This window comes from Rhododendron vialii, chromosome 7a (assembly GCF_030253575.1).
Source record: "Rhododendron vialii isolate Sample 1 chromosome 7a, ASM3025357v1".
Taxonomy (NCBI): Eukaryota; Viridiplantae; Streptophyta; class Magnoliopsida; order Ericales; family Ericaceae; genus Rhododendron; species Rhododendron vialii.
Genome location: NC_080563.1, coordinates 12,686,491 through 12,700,713, shown reverse-complemented (window position 1 = coordinate 12,700,713; position 14,223 = coordinate 12,686,491). Strand labels below are relative to the sequence as shown.

Below are 14,223 nucleotides of genomic sequence, written 5' to 3'. Positions count from 1 at the left end.
ACTTTCACACTCTAACTAATTGTTTGTCCATTTTAAAGAAGGATGATGCTATGGTGTCCCCGGTCATTTTGGGGACACCGTAATTTTTGGCATAACTTTACCATTAGGAGCATAACTAAAATCAATTACAAGCATAACAGAACCCAAACAAGGCATAACCAAAGAATATTCAAAAAACCAACCAAGGCATAATTAAACCCAACCAAGGCATAACAAATAAGTTATGCCTTGCTATGGTTTTGGTTATGCCTTGCTATGGTTCTGTTATGCTTGTAATAAGTTTTGGTTATACTCATAATGGTTTTGTTATGCCAAAAATTACGGTGTCCTCAAAATGACCGGGGACACCGAAGTTATTCCCTTTAAAGAATGTAACTTGTGACGTAACCTAACTATAGCACTTAAAAGCTTTACTTTTTAAACTTTTCTTGAATTGTTGCTGTAGTTCAAAAGAGGGGCAAATAGCTAAATTCTGCATATTTTGGCTAGTTAATTATGCACAATGGAATGATACTTTGGGCCTCTAATATTGGAAAGTGAACATACAAATTGGGAGAGAGTATTTGTTTGGACTCCAAAGAAAATTTGGAGATGCAATGGACTCTTACAAAGTTATACTGCCTTTGTCCCAATTTATTTATCAAATATTGGAAACTCAACTTATTTAGAGAGCATAATAATTACACATAAAAGTAGTTTACTTTCCAATATTACCCTTCACCTTTTTTGAGAAGTTACTTTATTTCAAAAAATGGCAAAAATAAAATTTTATGCATTTGAAAGTCAACCGGACAAACAAATTGGGAAGGCAAAAGTCAAATAATGGAGAGATCGGAGGAACGGAAGGAGTAACTTAGAATTGGCAGAGGAACGCCTGTTGGAACACCACATCAACTGCGGTGGAGTTTGATGTGCGTTAGTTGACACAAATCATACCCGAAGACATTTGATCTTGAACCCAACCATATTGAGTTGTAACTACAAATGTTTTTCTTGCACAAAGCTAATTCTTCACTAATAAAACTGCCAACAAAAAACACAGATTCACCATAGAAAATTAACTCGAGCTAAGAAACAAATCCGTTCACTAAAAATGTCAAATCAAAGGAGTTTCTCTGCGCAATGGATCTCAAAGAGGAAATATCACCCCATTACATAGCCAAATATACGATCGGAGAGGGATAGGTGCTCCGTATCTCTCTCTCTCTCTCTGCCCAAAGAATGTCAACGATAGCATGGAAACAGGCAGGAGGGGAAGCCCCCGTACAACAAATTAGTTTCCTTCTCATTCTCCCCCAGCATGCATATAAACAAAGCAGCTTTAAGAACCCCAATATTTTCTCCTATGAATTTCCATTTTTACCTAGCACAACTTGTTTAACCCAGGAGTCGGTGCAGATTCAACCATCCTCGGCAAGAAATTTTCCTTTTCAAGTGAAACTTGAAGGCATGAAGTTACTTTGACCAATGAAGCCCAAACAACTGGTGCACAGCAAAACGCATACCCGAACACAGCTAGAGCTCTCACAACGCCATTCGGGTACCAAGGGCATGCCATGACTAAAAGTACCCCAAAAATCCCAAGCCATGGCACTAAAACGGGGAGAATCGGGAGAAGAAAGGCATTTACTGCTATGGAGGATAGAGCAAAACTACCTAGCAAGTAAAGGGTCCAGCCAAGTAGGGGGTGAACGGTGTGAGGAATGAGGAAGAAGGGGATTATGTAGGCAGCAAGAATGGACCATATAGCTAAAATTTTAAGACCTGTTAGGATAAAGGAGATATTCTTGTCTGCACGCCGATAGCATAGTTTGGACAGGCTAGGTCGAGCTACACGTGTCAGTGCAATGATTCCTAGGAAGAATATTGACTGGATCAACACAATGGGCATCTCGGCACCATACCTGTTGAATTATACGCCATGAAATGGTAAGATAATGAATGAAAGAAATTGTTGTATTGCAAACTAGTTCGATTACCAGTCAGAACAGTATTATAACAGCTACTAAAATGAAGTACAACTGACAAACACTTGAAGAAGTGGCAGTTGTTTCGCAGACAAACAATCTTATTTTTTGGGGTTTGATAATTTAAGGAAGCCATTGTATTGCCCAATTAAAATGCCTTGAGTAGGAGCGTTCAAGAAAACCGTCCGAACCGTAAAACCGGTCCGATCTGGACCGAACCGTCCTATTTGGTCCGGTTCTACGGTCAGGTTATGGTTCAAAAAAAATAAGGACCGTTAATTTTGGTTCGGTTACTAGTTCTCAATTAATGAACCGTAGTTAGAACCAAGGTTAGAACCAAACTGGACCATTTAAAACTAAGATAAATATAGAAATACATATGTGTGTTTAATTAAATATGTATTTGAATTTGGCAGGTTAATCTTTTCCTTGCTAAACTTAATTTATTTAGAGATGAAATCTCATTTGTTAGGAAAGCTTTTATTTTTTTCATTCCTTTCCTATTGCAGCAGATTATCTTCCTATTTCTTTAATTAGTTCATATTTTGTGAATAAGTGTTTGGATGCTTATTGGATAGAACCAGAACCGAACCAAAACCGAACTAGTCTTGCGGTTTGGTTCTGGTTAGGTTCCATGCATATATGGGTTAGGTTCTGGTTCTCAATTTTCTAGAACCGTTTGAAATGGTCCAGTTACTGGTTTTCTAGAGAATCGGACCAATCCGGACCGTGTACACCCCTAGCCTTGAGAATACCGAATACCAGAAAGCCACTGGCATTATCAAAGACAAACATAAACACAAAATCTTGGTGTAGTCTAAAAACCTCAGGCTTAGCGACTTTAACAATATGCAGAATTTCTGGGAGCAAACAGAGGTGAAACTTGAAAATATGTGCAGAATATATGATGGGTACTGTTGAGCTAGCAGAGTGAAATATAACCTTTCCCCAAATTTTCTTGCCATTGGAGACTAAAATTTAATTGTTTACCCTCTTAATTGGTGAGGAAAGTAACATGGTCATCCAGAGAATAATTACTGCATGTTATGCTATAGAGGATAGATGCATGGTTATAGGCTATAGCCTCTAAAACAATCGAATAGCTTTTGAATTTACCCAAGAGTTTGACGACGTTGTTCATGCCATTGGATACCTAATGGCAGGACAGGCCATGACCACCAATACCATGGTTTCAACCATGCCGCCCCTGGAAAAGTAATCACGCTGTTTGGCCCACATGGCACACTCCACCTGAGTTTAAGATCTGAAAATAAACCACGAAAAAAATTAGGTTTGAACATTAAACATATGTACTTGGATTCCTACACGAGTTAAAAAGGTAGAAAATCTGGAATATCAAAGAAAATTGTGGCACTCACAGTAATAGGAGGCATCCATTTGATACCCCAAAGGAAGTCTGTATGCTCCTTCAAGTGTGGTACCATTTTGGGGTGGATGAAACATTGGCTGATCAAGCAAGTCTGGAAAGTAGCTTCCGATAAAACCCTGGTCTGCACCATCTGGGTTCTTTCTACCAGTCTCCAACTCATGAAGCATGTCCTTGAAAACCTTCATTGATGGCTGCATTTACATTACCAAATGGATACAAATCAAAATCTCATTTCCAATAAATCATGTGGACCTTTTTTCTGAAAATAATTCTAGCAGAAAACTTCCAACGTATTCAAGAAGTTTACACCTAAGAGTAGCATTAACTCAGCTAGTACAAGAAACGTGGTGAGAAATAACAAGCTTATTAGTAAAGCCAAGACGGCAAGATTGAACTATGCACTAAATCCCTTTCATAAAGAAGCTAAAACTAGGCCAGATATTCAGTTCGACGCAATGTCTACTGAGGGTCGTTTGCACATTCTCTAATTAAGGCTTTGCTTCTGGATCATTTTCTGGAGGGATTGGCAACAGGGAAAGTCAAAGGGAAACTGAAGATATGAATTAGCTTCCCCAACCCATTATTTTCTTCTTCTTTTTTCATTTGATTTCCCTCCCCATAGACCCTTCCACCAATCCATGATGCAAACACAACCAAAAAACTTTTGATAAGAAAAGCCATGAGAATGTAATAGGGTTCCAACTTCCACACATATCCATTCAACCCCTATCAGAGCAGTACAATAGTAGAATATGATCTAGAAGCTCATGTACAGAGGTTGTGCTGAGTCCCTCTCATTCGTTAAGAAAATCACTTTTGGGGAAAATGAGAGTATATCTTTACCTCTAAAACAAAGAGACCAGTATGGAAGATGCAGGGGTTGATGAAAACAGCACAGAACTGGCCACATTGGAACAGCTCGTCTGTTTTTCGGAGGAAGAGGTTGTCGGCATCAAGCATAACCACCCTCTTGTATTCCGCTAGGCTCCATGCATAGAGTTTGTTCATCGTTAACTTGAATCTCTTGTCGAAATTTTGTTGGTTCTTGTACGGATTGTCCAAATTCTCCACTATCACCACCCTAGCCCCATCTTCATTTTCCCTGAACCACATAGTGGAAATTCTGAGTCCATTTTGAAGGGTTTGACATCTTTTTCTTTTCCTTTCTGTGCATTTCTCGGTATAGTAGATCAGCCAAAATAAATCACACATAAACCAAAACTTATACATGATCAGGAATGTTAAATTTCAACATCAAATTAAGTATGGACATGGTATTAATGCCTGAGAAACATGTGAACCGTAGCGTCAGTATCATAAGGGGACAGAGTGGCAGTAAACTAACTTTTGTCATTTTGGAAGAGTGGTGACAAAAGAAGGGAAGTAAACGTTCCCATCAACCTTCCACTAGCTGGGGTCACTGGTCATGTCTGTATAGAAGCTCCAACAAAGAGTCATGTGGGGTCATTGTCATCTTACATTAGGTTCATAGTAAGACCGATAAAGCTTTATTCAATACAGTCGGAGCTGGGGGACAATGTGAGAAATGAAGTTTTCTCCAGTTCTCTCAGTTCAGTTCCATACTGCGGCCAGTTCAAACACGGCTTAAGCAAAAGAGCATAGGGCTTTCTCGGCTACAGCTTAACAGTCGCAACTAACAACTTTCAAGTCAGAAGCTATGCTCAATTGTTTGACAAAGCATCTGCTTTCTGCCTATGGGTCAAAACAAGTTAAAAATACTTCCAAAACATTGTTTTTAAGAAGCTTCAGATAAATACTACAGTGGTTGACTTCCACCTTGTACCATAAGTTCACAAACTTCACCTGCAATAAACGTCCACAACTCCACATCAATTAATTGGATGCGAGCGGGGTTTGAGAGTTTTGACCTTTTTCTATGGTGGGATGACTAGTCTATTTTCTTTCTTGTCAATGATGGCGGAGCCTGCCCTTTCGCTAAGCAGTGAGAAGACCGGGCCCCCATCTCACTTTAAGGCAAGAACCCTCGTTTCGCTGGAAGAAAGCACTCATATGCTAAGTCGCATAATTTACGTTCGCGTGCGTAAGAGGGATTGCGAGCATGAAAGCATCTTTGGAACACATACCAATCTACTTAAATCCGCGAGAACGAGGATTGAAAGCGCAGGTGCAGTACTAGGATTGGGAGCGGAGCCCATGACATTTTGAAAGATTACGTGACTAAGCTCATATATACTAAGGTCTGTCCAAACAGGACTTAACCATCGTGCGAGGGGCCCAACAGCACTGGACCATGATACCCATGGGCACTTCCACAAAAGTGCATAGACTCAACTCATACTTTTCTCAAAAGACAATAAGTGCCAAAGTGGAGTTCTACATAGATCCCACATCCATTAAAGATGTAAATAAAGAAGTACACCATGAGCATATACCAAAATCCTAAGTCACTAATCTTCTGTCTCTTTCCCCAACCCACCAACTAAATCCTTTGATTTTCAGCTTGCCGTTGATTTGGGTAAGACTTCAATTCACGCTTCTTTTGTCAATCAATCACTTCACAAAGTGTACATAATACAAGTTACATCTCCCAGACATATGATATAAATTCCTTGGATTCATTTGAGGTCTTTAAAAAGCCTGATTCGTCATGACTAGATGAATTGAAAAAATCAACCAAAGACAAAAAGACACGAATAATAAGTAGTTGAGATGTTCCAAAAGAAAGAAAGAAATTTGAAAACCCCCAAAAAGAAACAACCCCAACAAATTTCAGTACTTATATCTCTCTGCAAATGGAATTAAGGCATACTAAAATGAGCACAACACAGAGTTATACAGACATCCAAGAAAAAATTAAACTAAAAGCTAGTACTATTAATTTAACAAAAAACCCAAACGGCTAATTAAACTCAGAACCAAAATCAGAGTTAAATCTCCATTGACTCAAACCCATATCAAATTGAATTTTTTACTCAAATTTTTAACTGAATCAAGGGAGGTTCAAATCCTTACTCGAATTTCGAAAGTCATTTTCACCCTCTTAAATTTACAACTACGCCATCAATGAACCTTTTACTAAAACGAAAATGTTGGGATCTAGGAAAGTTTCCCTCAAAATGTCCGGAAAAGTGTAATTAATGATTGAGATTTGAGATTCACTCTGATGTGATACATAGGACCCAAATACCCAAATATGAAAGTGAATCTTTACCATTAATTTCTCTTCCAAGGACCTTTTCGGGAAAACTTTTCCAGTTGGGGTGCTTTATGAAAAACTTTTCCAGTTGGGGTGCTTTATGAAGCTTTTACTCAAATTATTTTCCAGATTTGGATTTTAAAAAATTGAGTGAGGGCTGGAGATGCAATAACAAAAAGAAGGGGAAAAAAAAAAACTCCTACTAAAGTGCGCAGGGTCTGAAAAAGCGCACTTTAGTGGCGAACAGAAACGAGTGCCGAAAGACACGGCGGCGATCGAGAGAGAGAGAGAGAGAGAGAGAGAGGGAGGCTTACATGGCGTGGACCCAGCGGAGAGGCACGTCGACGGAGGCAATGACGACGAGATCGGCGTCGACGGCGAACCCGGCGAGAGATCTGAGCATGACGCGCGTGGCCACGTAGAACTCGTAGTCCCTCGGCGTCCCCATGTACATCATCGTCGCGTACGCGTTCCTGTGCCGACTCCCTCTAACCGCCGTCGCTTCGCCCCCCGTAATGACCGAAGCCGAAAACACCACCGCCATCACCACCAAGATCGACAGAATCCCCAACTCCCTCGCCCCCATCTCTCTCTCTCCTAAAATCTCCTCTCTTTCTCTCTCTCCTTCCAAAAGACCTTCTTGCGATCAGATATATGCCATTGTGGATTAATTTCTAGGATATTGAAACTGGTCCCGGTGAATCTGCCGGAGAACGGCGGGATTAACGGTCGCCGGGGAAGAAAACGGCAGGCGGGAATCCACCGGCCGACTTACAGGGGGACCAGGCTGGAAATAGTATAAAAGGAATAGGAAGATTGCGAGCAGATATGCTCGCTATATATAAGGGTAGTGTGTATATGGAGAGAGAGAGAGAGAGAGAGAGAGAGGAGAGCGCGTGGTTTCTGAGTGTACAAAAGAGTACTATATCTGAATAAATAAACCCGAGGTTTAAAATAATGTTGCGGGTAGAGACCAGAGAGACAGGGATCTTCTCCGTCCCTTCTGTTTTAAATTCCCTTCCAATGCCAAAACAATTTTTACACTGATTTTAGAGTGACTGCATCAATATTTTTAAAGTGTCAATATTATTTTCTTTTTTTGTTAATGTATCAGGAGCGGTAGCGATCGCTAATGTGCGCTCGTGAAAAGCTGAGGTCTCCAAAAGAATTGCTCTGTCTCTTTTAGGGCTCGATTTGGAGTATTAAGCTCCATTCTTAATCTTTTGTTTTGATATTTTTATTTCTTTTTTCTTTTATTTTTTGTTAATTATTCATGCCGACGAGAGGAGTCTAAAATGTACTATTACGACCAAAAGTTTTTTTTAAAAAATCACTAAAGACGAACAAATAAAAAAAAGGCAAGTATTTTTGTCTTCCATATAGTCTCATGTAAACTTTTTTATGATTACGGATTATATATAAAAGGAAAATTTTAAAATCAGCCCAGTGGGCTGACAATAGTGAGAGTGTGAATGTGTATTAAAGGGTATAAAAAGTACACAAAAATGCGTGTTTTCCTTGTCTTATAGTGTGTTTATTATCAGCCCATTGGGCTGACAATAGCAAGACCGATATATAAATATTTTTTTTTTAATTCCTCTAGCCGAAAGTAAAAAAAAAAAAACTATCCTAAAACAATACAAGACCCAGAAAGTCTATTGACACATACTTTTCATACACATATCATGCACAAATTATTATGTGAGATCCATTATGGGTCCTATACAAATGATTCGAGCCGCTCATTAAATGTAAAATATTATTTCAAGGGTTTTCGCAAAAAGGCAGCTCAATACGATGCCTATAGGCTCTCGATCCAGTCATTTAACTTTTCATTATCCTAAAATCTGAATGAAAAGTTAGATGATTGGATCGATCTTCTATATGTATCCGATTGAGTTGATTTTTCGCTTGGACATTCGAAAAAATATTTTATATTTAATGAACAGCTCGAATTGTTTATGTGAGACCTGTAGTAGGCCTCACATTAAAATCTGTGCACGATCTGTGCACAGAAATCTGTGTGGATAGCACAGCTCTACTAGACCATAGGAAGAGAACACGGGGCCTTGATATTCGGGGTATTGGTTAGGGGGAAAAAATCGCTTCTAACAGATATTTATTGGGACGTTCAAAAAAAAAAAAAAAAGATATTTGTCTGTGTGGTTGTCTTTTTCCTACTCATTGACCATAATAAAAATTTAAAAAAAAAAATCGCTGCACCAATAAAACCCCTGAAAGTCAAAGGTTTTTCCAGTGTATTCTTCTTCTTATATGAGAAATGTTACGTAGTAGTATTTTCCTTTTCAAAGTAGTAATATTCGATCCGATTCTCAAAAGATCAAAGAAATGGTTAGAAAAAGATAGACGATTGTGTGGACCGGTTGAAAAATAGCGAGGACGGCATTAAATTTAAAAGTAACGGAAAATCCCGACGGGAGCCACCGACGGGCACGTAGGCTCATTTCGGGTCCCGTACCGGCCGTACGAATAATTTGAGCCATTTAATAATTTAAAAAAAAAAGTGTGCCCGTGAGAAATCAGGTCAATTTGATATATCTTCTATTTTTTCCGTAGATCCAAAATCTGAATGGGGAAAAAATGGAAGATTGGATCAAGCACCTACATATATCGAATTGAGTTGTTTTTTTACGGTTTCCCACTCGATTTTTTAATTAATATTGAACGGCTCGTATCATCTGTGCGAGACCCGGAATGGGTCTCGCTTGCCCATCGGTGGCTGTGGTATGTTTCCCCAACAGTATTCTTAAAGTAATCCTCCTCCTCCGTGTACGTAACACGGCAATAATATTGCCGTGTGGCTCGCAAATACTACTAGCTATGTAGCATTAAGCACCCGCGCACCTTGACTAATTGTTTAAAAATTGTTTTAACCGTACGCTAGCAATCGGTCTCCTTCACTTTTTTAAGGCGTCTCCTACAAAAATCATGATTTATTCACAAAATGATTTTTTTTTTTTTGGTCAAACGGAATTTCTATTCACGTAATGATTTATGCATACATTGTGTATGCAAAAAATTAGATTGATTGGACATCGGCAAAGGATTGATCGAAATCATTTTTGTGCAAAGAAAATTTTATCTCCCACAATAAAGAATATATCTGATGAGGAAAACCGGAAGTCAAGATTAGACCGGAAAGGATGGGGTCCAGCGTTGGCGGAAGCTACGCGGCTGGCCAAGTTCTGGATCGTGGCCCCAGTCAAAGTTGTTCGGAAAAGAACAAATCAAAACAGTGGGGTCGGTCTGATCAATAAATTCAATACACAATTGGTCTGTCTGCAAAATTGTTGAATTAGCAATACAATTTTTGGTAATTTCCAAAACAGCCAAAGACTAGTTCTACTATTTCAGAGTTAAAGAGTTGATGCGTCTGTATTCGCGTTTTTGTATTTTCTTAAATGGTAACAAAATAAACTACTAGTATGAGATATCGCCTCAATAACAAAAATTAAAATCATGCTTTGCACCAAGACCGGAGGAATTACGAAACAATTATTCTCTCCGTCCCAAAATAATGGTCCATATTTTTCCCTGTTCACACTTTTAAAAATTGTTTTTTATTTCCATATAAAAAATATTATATGTTAAAAATATAAATAAATTCTTAAAAATTGTGAACAGTGAGACACAAACTAATATTTTGGGACGGAAGGGTAATAATAGAAAACATAGGCCTTAAAGCTTCGAGAGGTTCTAGCTAGAATTTTTTTCGGGAAATGATTTTGCCACTATCTTTTTTTGTTAACGTCACTTCCCTGCAAGTGTATTTTCGCACCAAAAACACACTTGCAGGAGAGTGACGTTAACAAAAAATAAAATGGCAAAATCAGCGGCCTTGATTTTTTACCACAGTTTGTAGCTGTTTATAAATAAATCACATTAATTAATTAATTAAAATTTCCATAGTCTTCATTCATCTCATATATAATATGGAATATCCTGATCATTTGCATCTCTCACACGTGCGGACAAGCAGCCCTTGTCGCGTGAGGCAGTGGATTTTCTAGCTAGAAGCATGCATGTCACTATCTTGCATTTAATTTCGGATATCATTAAGTTAGTGTGAGCATACGTAATTGAAGAATTAGATATCGAAAGTAATAAAGATGGACAGATACTGTCAACAAGCTTTCTTGCACGCTGGAACGTAACGTAACGGATCAGAAGCAAAACAAAATACTAATGAACAAATTGTTACTATCTATCCTCTTATTATTATTTTTCTTTCCGAAAAATGATATACAGCACGCCGGATAATGCTATGGTGTCTGTTTTTATGGTGTCTCCGTTATGTCTCTTGTGGTTTTATGTCATGCCTCTTGTGGTTTCGGTCATGCCTCGATCTAATAGTTTTATGTTATGCCGTGTGTGGTTTCATGTATGCCCTTTATAGTTCTATGTTATACAACACACGGATCCACGTATGGCATTAGATGGGACAACACATTATATAACCGAAACCACAAAAGGCATGACATAAAACTATAAGAGGCATAACGGAGACACCGTAAGAGTAGACACCATAACATTTACTGTGCGTAGCTATCTACATGCTTATCGTTTTTGTGTACAAAGAAATTTGAGTTTTTAACCTAATCGTTCTCAACCGCTCGGAATTTCTCGTTCAGATTAAATTGAACTTCAAGTCTCACATGGTCTCTTGATCATGAATTGGACTTCAAGTCTCACATGGTCGGTTGATGGGGCTAATGGGGTGTTTTTGGAAGTGAAAAATTTGTAGATTTTTGTTTGCGATTGAAAAATTGTCAGGTGTTTTCAATAGTGAATAAGTTATTGAGAAATATCAAGTTGTTTCCGGTAATGAATAAGTTGTTGATGGATTTATAAGTATAGTTACTGTAGAAAAAAAAAAGTTTTTGTTGATTACTTTTTTATCAGTAAAAACGAGATAATGATAAAATGCGTTAAATTTTTTACGATTTTTGTTAGTGGACACCCCCTAAATATACACTCTTAGCGCTCGCAACACACTATGAAACATTAGCTTCGCCCTCAACCTAGCCTAGGTGTAGCGGTTTCCCTTGCAAATTGATAACGATGATGAGGGCAATACTGCATGACAGATATGTAGAATATATCTACCAGTTCCATTTGTGGAAAAAAGGGGAAAAAAAATATAACGGTCCATTTAGAATTTTTTTTTCTCAATCAATCGATAGATAGATAAGATTATTTACATCATATCTGAAATACAAAATACAAATTCGAGACGTTATATCGAGAGTTCACGAGTCAATCAAGCCCAACAACTTAATCAGCCTATCGGGTAGAAACAAACAAAGAAAGAAAAAGCCCGTCTAAAGAAAGAACACCCACACATCTGTGAGAAGATTCGAAGAACACATACACATATGTGAGGAGATTCGAACTCCTGACCTTTTAGTGAAATACAAGAATCCCGACTAACCGTGTAATGGAATAATTTTTCTTGGCATCCCCTAGAGAATCTTGGTCCTGTTCTCTATGTGTGTGTTTTCTTGTCTTCTAGTTATTGACAGTGAGACCACATGGATTTAAAGAAACGAATTTCTATACGTAATAATCTGCCACTGGACAACCATTATCCTTAATTTCTGTGCACTAATTACATAGAGTAGTATTTTAAGCATGTCAATTAGCTACGTACATATATACGTACCTCCTTTGGGGTTTTATATTCCTAATTAGATTTGTAGTTTCATATTTTGGGGTAAACGAAGATGCTGAGAATATACTTGTTTACATATCGAATTGACAAATTTAAGGGAAGACGTGTTTCAATGGAATTAATACCCATTTGAGCTGACTGAACTACGAGAAACGGATACTTTCATTCGCGTTGTTATTAAAAGGAGTGTTGTCGAGGGGGTGAGTCACGCTCTAATTATTCCAAGCAAAATAGGAGTGAAGGATTTTTAAGAAGAAATCAATCTCATTGCCGATTGGCGGGAACTCAACTAAAGTTGAAACAACGTTCTGTTTGAATTGTTAAATAAATAAATTTGATCTTAAATCCCAAGCTTTGACGATCAAAGCTAACTCTGACAAGGTTTTATTATTAACTTTTTTTGATCGGCAAGTCTAGGTTTTATTATTCTTCACTTATCATGAACATTTGAGCAAATTGTGGTACGAAAAACGGCTACTTTCATGCGTGTTGTTATGAAAACGAGTGTTATTGAGGGGTGAGTCATGCTCTAATTATTCCAAGCAAAATATAGGAGTAACGGATTTTTATGGAATACAAGACTCTCTATCAAAACAATTCTTTGGTGCTTTCCTGGTCGAATACTATATAGGGAGTTCTTTGCTTCTTACGATTTAGAGTCTTCGGACAACTTTAAGGGATTTGATGAGGTGGAGATAAGAAAACAAATAATTGATTGTCTTTCATGAGGTTGCATGTTCGATGATAGATATAATTGCTTGTTGAATGAAAATAATGGTAAATATATCTATCAAGTTGCTTTCCACTTATTATCTCCAAGTTTGGCAAAAGCTCTGGACCAGCTCTCGCTTTTCGGTTTTTGTTCTTTCCCCTGCGCTTTTTTTTATTTATTTATAGAAAGTTATTATCATTACGAGGTCTGTTTGCCAACAAATAGAAATAGGAGTAGCAAGCTCTTTCTGGTTTGTTATTACGAGGTCTGTTTGTCTTTAATCACGTGAAATTACTAAACTACTATTGCTTCTCGAATCACTTTTTTCGTAGGAAGGACAATTTGATATTTTTACGTGAATAAAGACCAAAAAAAAAATAAAAACAAAGGAGTGTCATTAGATGAAAGAGAATCCATTATGAAAATCATTCCCCATGGTTTGTTTTTTCCTTTGCTCTTTTACTTGCTCTTTTAGGAGTTATCATTACGAGGACGTGTTCGGCAAAAACTTAAGCTCTTTTTGTTCTATGCGGAAAAGAATTCGGCAAACATGGAATGGTTTATGGAAAATGTCTAGTTTATTGCCTTGAATTGCAATTTTTTTTTATTTTTGGTACAATGGAGGCCGAAGCCAAACTACAAAGCCTTGAATTGCAATTGTTTGCCCTTAAAGTCCAAGTTTGGTAATTTTGCCGTGTCATGAGTGATTACTTTGTTGTCGTTGTTTTTGTGTGCGTGTGTGGGTTAAATTCATGGGATATCATGGTGATTACTTGTGTGTTTGATGATTCATGGATTTTTGATGATTTTTGGGTCTTGTATGGCTGATGTTGGAATTCCCCTTGGGCTCCCAAAATGTGAGGAACGATCATTGCCGGTGAAGCACACACCGATGTTGAGCCCGTATATTAGACCAAAGAAGACGTATAGGTCATTCTTAGGAAGTAAAAATATTCAGTTCTTTTTGGGATATCACCTGATACTTTCAAGAAGTTTCCCAGTCATAAATTTTGTTGGTTATTGAGAAACAAATAGTGACTCACATTATGTGTTTCGGCAAATGATTGGCAATAATAATGCCACAAATTAAAGATTGTGTTGGATGGTACATCGGTTTCTACACAAATCTTAATAATGTTTAGCAATTTTACGCGAGACGGTGAATAAAATTAAAATGATCATTCAAATATATATATGCTAGAAACAAGTTCTACCAAGTACCAACCGACCGGAGATGCTATGGTATCCCCTTTTGTCTAGAGGATACCATATCCTCCTATAACA

At 37.8% G+C, this 14,223-nt stretch overlaps 1 protein-coding gene across 1 annotated transcript; it reads right to left on the bottom strand.

The window, feature by feature from the left end:
- Nucleotides 1-987: 987 nt before the first annotated feature.
- Nucleotides 988-7,513, bottom strand: LOC131333592 (putative glucuronosyltransferase PGSIP8). Its single transcript, XM_058368192.1, has 5 exons — nucleotides 6,850-7,513; nucleotides 4,201-4,459; nucleotides 3,347-3,548; nucleotides 3,084-3,231; nucleotides 988-1,904 (listed from the first exon to the last, which is right to left on the bottom strand). Exons 1-5 carry the CDS (start codon nucleotides 7,119-7,121, stop codon nucleotides 1,364-1,366), a joined length of 1,422 nt encoding a protein of 473 aa, XP_058224175.1. The 5' UTR covers nucleotides 7,122-7,513; the 3' UTR covers nucleotides 988-1,363.
- Between the last annotated feature and the right edge of the window lie 6,710 nt (nucleotides 7,514-14,223).

Bases quoted from the DNA above. Each gene is read 5' to 3' on its own strand.
- LOC131333592 (XM_058368192.1), bottom strand. From the start codon at position 7,121: ATGGGGGCGAGGGAGTTGGGGATTCTGTCGATCTTGGTGGTGATGGCG. The intron at 4,460-6,849 runs GTAAGCCTCCCT...TATGTGGTTCAG, and splicing joins CTCCGCTGGGTCCACGCCAT to GGAAAATGAAGATGGGGCTA. The intron at 1,905-3,083 runs GTAAATTCAAAA...ATAATTCAACAG, and splicing joins CAACGTCGTCAAACTCTTGG to GTATGGTGCCGAGATGCCCA.